Here is a 5,287-nt window from a genome sequence, read left to right as displayed (position 1 = left end):
CATCACTCAGCAGCACATGCACGATATATGGTTACACATGCATGTATACATACTGTTCTAGATGGAGGAGACAGAGTGTGGATCGATATTGTTCCACGCCAAGTAATCCTTTAATAGCTAGGTGGTCGTGGATTACAGATATTACAAATTTACAATTCAAATCTACCGCTGCCACTCGATGGGCAACGAGCTGAAGAATCAAAAGGGATCCAAGAAATAACGAGTATGCCTCTGGAGAGTTCCATGCATGTTCGCCCTGAACGAAGCAAACTGTAATAATAGTAGGGTAATACAAATTGTACGTAGCTAGTAGTCGAACTGTTGCCAGGTGGAGAAGGTCTGTCCGAAGAGCCACCAGGCCGGCACGACGTCCTGGAAGACCTTGTACTGGCCGCCGGAGGAGGTGATGGCGAAGCTGAGCGCCTGCCCTTTCAGGCCCGCTAGGCACTGCCAGTTAGCGCCCCAGTTTTGGGACATTGTGATCCACGCCGTGTTGGTCCCCTTCACCGACATGCTCCTGATCGACCCGCTCATGGCGATGTTGGTCACCAGCACGAGCTCGAAGAAGTTGAAGCCGCTGATGGTGAATCGCAGGCCACCCTGCCTCTGGCACGCGACCCGCTGGTAGAGGACGGGGACAATGCCGGCGCGGTAGATGGCGAGGTTCTCCCAGGCGGGCTGGGACATGTCGAAGTGTTCGCGGGGAGGGTTGCACCACCCGCCGTTGTCGTTGGGGAGAGCCCAGTTGGGAGGGCACAAGTTGGTGGCGGACACGGTGATGGACGTGCCGGGCTTGCACATATTCGACTTGCTGGTATCACAGGTGATGAGGTAGCATTGCCCGCACGACAAGCCGTTGTTGAACAGCACCGTGCTCAGCGCCGCGTTGTTGAGCCCGTAGCCCGCAGCGTACAGGTTATCGTACCCACATGCGCCACCTGCACATTGCACATGCAGGATAAAGTCAGACATGCACACAAGCATTGCATTGCATATTTGCATAGATAAGTAATATTGGGCAAAGTGATGGTGCCGGAGCAAGCCGGAGTTAAGGCTTGATTATCTAGCTTACCCATTGTTTCAGAACCGTCGGCGCCGCCGTAGAAGGTGGCGTAGGCCTGATGCCAGTAGTCAGACTTGGCCGGCACGAAGCTGAACGCGAGAACGGCGGCGAACAGCTGCAGGAAGCGCATCCCAGCTGCCATCTCTCCGATCGAGAGTTGATCTTCGCAGGTAGCTAGCTTCTTAGGTATTCCGGCGGTCGAGTGGGTTTGGAGGTGAGGAATGATGGCGACAATGGTGGTGCTTAAATAGGAACCTAGCTAGCTTATGAATGAGGCCGGCCGGGTACGGGTTCAGATGGAGAAGAATGATTGTCGTGTTAACATATGAGATCGCGTTTCCAACGATCGTATGGTTGCACATGGCTGCAACCTCCACAGATTGACTTACGCGTTCTAATCATCGAATGCAGGTCAGATCGACCGAGCTCTCCTACCTCGTTTCTTAATTAAATACATTCAGAATGATAGGTTAACTGAACAACCGATTTGACATTCTTCCAGGGACTACTCTACCAAGTCTATAGCTAGTAGTAGCAGCTAAAAATAGCCTGCTTTTGTTCACCGCCACAAATGTTACTGCAAGAGGGCTTCTACTTTTGAACTGATTTGAAAAGGGTGAATGTTTATGATATTTCGCTTTTTCTGCTTGGCCAATTTATGTTTTTTCGCACCAGAGAAGACGCAGCCGTACGTTCCAATTTCTTGGCTACCTACATTCGGACCGTACAGTTTTCAACGCAGGCGAGTAGCTGAAAAGCTAAAGCCGGACTATATTTACTTTATGATTATTCCTTAGTTAGTGCTGGATGTCACGTTAGCAACCACTAATTATAAGTTTAAAACAGCCTCTAACTCGCCCCTATTCTTGCACCGCCGCAACTGGCTGTGTCTTTCTAACTAACTGGCCATATGATCGAGCTAAACATTAAAGCAGTCACACAATATGCATCCAGTTGTTTGCTTCTTAATCTGAGGTCAAACGACGACTAACACCATATTACTAGTTGTGGAATCCTAATTTATTTTTGAGAGAACATGCATGATTATTACTTGATAGTTGTATTAGATGCGTGCCTTATGCTTTTGAGTTATGCTGTTTGGATTACTCTGACAAAGACACCAAGGCATCGAATGTGCATGCAAGTACAAGTTAGTTTCTTAATCCTCGTCAACTGAATCAGCCATGTGATCAGTGCCAATCATACAAGTATACGGCCGCTTTGCCTTCAGCACAATTTTGGCGGTGAAAGTCTTTGGTATTTTCTTTATGAACACATCTTTTTCATTTATACAATATCATATCCGAACTTAATGGTGAAAACCTAGAATCCGGCCTTTGGCTGGATCCGGTGACGCCGGCGGTTGCGCGTTGTTCCTTTCCTGAAGGCGTTGCAGTTGAAAAACCTCGGTGTCCTTGTGGTGTCAAGGGATGGTTGATACGGATATGGTCGTTGATGTAGCTAGTTTATCGATCGTTGTTTTGATCGCTTTGGGGTTTGTTCTTTTTTCCTCGCTTGGGCATAGCTTTGGTCTCTTATGATTTTGCTCTTTGTTGGCTTGTTTACTTGTGTGTGCGCATTGGTGTTGGTTGTGTGCATCCTAGTTATGCGCAGGCCAAATGTGTCCACTTGATGCTTCATTTGAGTTAATAAAATCCAAACTCATATTCCAACTTAAATATTTTCCTGCAAAAATATAACTTAGAATATTACATATGAAAGTTGATCACTTATCATTAGGAAAATTGACTAGTGTTTAACGGTTAGGGTTAGTTGGTATATGTGTTAGGAACTAGCACAGACTTAACTGTGATCTGAGACATTATAATGGAAATAAAGTAATTTCAACATCACCTCTATGCACTAATTCACATATCAATGCTCAGTCATAGAAGGAAACATATGTGTATGCATACAGGGTGAAAATCTAGATTCTGACCTTGAGTGGTTGAATCTGGTGACGGCGGCGATCGAGCGTCGCTCCTTTCTTGAAGGCGTTGCTATTGAAGAACCTCGTCGCCCGTGTGGTGTCATAAGATGATTGGTGTGGATATGGTCATTGATGTAGTTTGTCGATTATGGATCTAACCACGTTGAGGTTTTTTTTTCGTCGCATATGCATAGCTTTGGTCTTATATGACTTTGCTATTTGCTTGGCGTCTTTTTGTGTGTGTGCGTTGGTATTGGTTGTGTCCATCCTAGCTATGCAGAGGCCGGGTGGGCTCATTATATTTGTATCCTCTTGATGCTTTATTTTGAGCTAATAAAATTCATCCTTTGTCGAAAAAATGCATACCTGGAGTAAGTTATGTCAACTAAAACTTAGAACGAAACTTAATACATGGAGTAGATTGGTATGGTACTTCACTCATTTCTTTTATGTTCTTCTTGCTTGTAAGATGTTGTCCAGAACTCAATTTGTGATGGTTTGCAAGCAGGGAGATAACATATTTTGCATCCATCATACTAAAACTTTCAAGTACCTTCTCAATGTATCTTTTCTATGAGGGCCAAAGCAACTTCTTTAACCTATTACGAGAGATCTTCATACCATGTATTTGCTTAGCTGGTCCTAAATCCTTCATGGAAAATGGTTTACTCAATTCCTTCTAGAGGAGAGCCACTTCCAAGAATCGGCATGTTATCAACATACGTCAAGAAAATAAAATCACCCATGGCGTACCTCTTTATAAAGGCACAATGATCAGGTTCTGCTTTACGTAACCAAGACTAGTCTAAAAGACTCAAACTTCTTGTACCGGTGTTGAGGAGCTTGCTTCAAGCCATACAAGCTTTTCCTCAATTTGCAAACTAAGTTCTCCTTGCCTACAACCATGAACCCTTCTAGTTTCTCCATGTATATCTCCTCCTCTACGTCACCATGCAAGAACCACATCAAGTTGTTCAATTTCCAGGTCCATGTTATCAGCCATGCCAAGAACAACTTAGTTGAAGACATCTTGACCAATTGATAGAATATTTCATCATAATCAATACCCTTTTCTGTCTCAAACCTTTAAAAACCATTTTGGCCTTGAATCTTGGATGTGAGGTGATTCTTCAGTCTCCACTCTATACACCCATATTTTCTTGAGTCTTTTATTGCCCTTTGGCAGATTCATCAACTCAAATATATCACTCTCATATAGGTATTTCATCTCATCCTGCATGGGTTCTGACCATTCATTTTCGTGACCATTATACATTGCCTCATCCTAGCATGAGGGCTCATCTGCATCAGTCGTGAACACATATTGCTGTGGTGGATACTTGAAACAAGGAATTTTACCTCTTTTAATTCTTCTTTGTTGCTGCACCGGTGGCGAATCAGATGGATTATCATTGGCACCATCATCATCACATGACTACTCTTCACATTGACTTGTATTGCATCTCCACTGTCTTAAGTGTCATCATCTCCCTATTAATTTTCATGCGAGGAGGATGGGTTGGATCCATGTCTACCTGAGGTGTGGGGGTTTCGAATTCTCTGATTTCCCAATATCTTTTATTATTTCATCGTGAACGAACACCGCTTATCGGCTTCTCACAATTTTACAACTGCTTGGATCCCATAACACGTTGCCGAACTCTTCCCTGAGTTGGTTGAGGTAGAAGTAGTGCTTTTATTGCTATTAAGCTTGGATCTCTCATCCCTTGTGACTGCTACTTGTGAGCTGCGTTGGGATCTCCCCGAAGAGGAGAGGATGATGCAGCACAGTAGAGATAAGTATTTCCCTCAGTCAAGAACCAAGGTTATCAATCCAGTATGAGAACCACACAGAACCTCGCTAGGAGTAAATACACATAATAGAATAAATACTTGCACCCAACGCAAACAAGGGGTTGTTAATCCCTTGGTGGTTAATTGCAAGGATCAAGTCTGATAATGGTAGATAGATAAACAAAAACACAAAATAAAATAACGGTAAATAAATTGCAGCAAAGTGTTTTTTGGATTTTAATATATGATAAAGATAGACCCGGGGGCCATAGTTTTCACTAGAGGCTTCTCTCTTGAACATAACATATGGTGGGTAAACAATATACTGTTGGGCAAATGATAGAAAAGCACATAGTTATGACGATATTCAAGGCAATGATCATGTATATAGGCATCACGTCCGAGACAAGTAGACCGACTCCTGCCTGCATCTACTACTATTACTCCACACATCGACCGATATCCAGCATGCATCTAGAGTATTAAGTTCATAAAGAAAG

General features: G+C 43.8%; 1 protein-coding gene across 1 annotated transcript; it reads right to left on the bottom strand.

Annotated features, from left to right (window-relative positions):
* Positions 1-257: 257 nt before the first annotated feature.
* Positions 258-1,283, bottom strand: LOC123100234 (expansin-A31). The gene is made up of 2 exons (XM_044522190.1): positions 1,073-1,283; positions 258-938 (listed from the first exon to the last, which is right to left on the bottom strand). Exons 1-2 carry the CDS (start codon positions 1,203-1,205, stop codon positions 307-309), a joined length of 765 nt encoding a protein of 254 aa, XP_044378125.1. The 5' UTR covers positions 1,206-1,283; the 3' UTR covers positions 258-306.
* Positions 1,284-5,287: the final 4,004 nt, after the last annotated feature.

Source organism: Triticum aestivum, chromosome 4D (genome assembly GCF_018294505.1).
Source record: "Triticum aestivum cultivar Chinese Spring chromosome 4D, IWGSC CS RefSeq v2.1, whole genome shotgun sequence".
In the NCBI taxonomy this organism is placed as follows: Eukaryota; Viridiplantae; Streptophyta; class Magnoliopsida; order Poales; family Poaceae; genus Triticum; species Triticum aestivum.
This window is presented reverse-complemented; position numbering and strand designations above follow the sequence as displayed.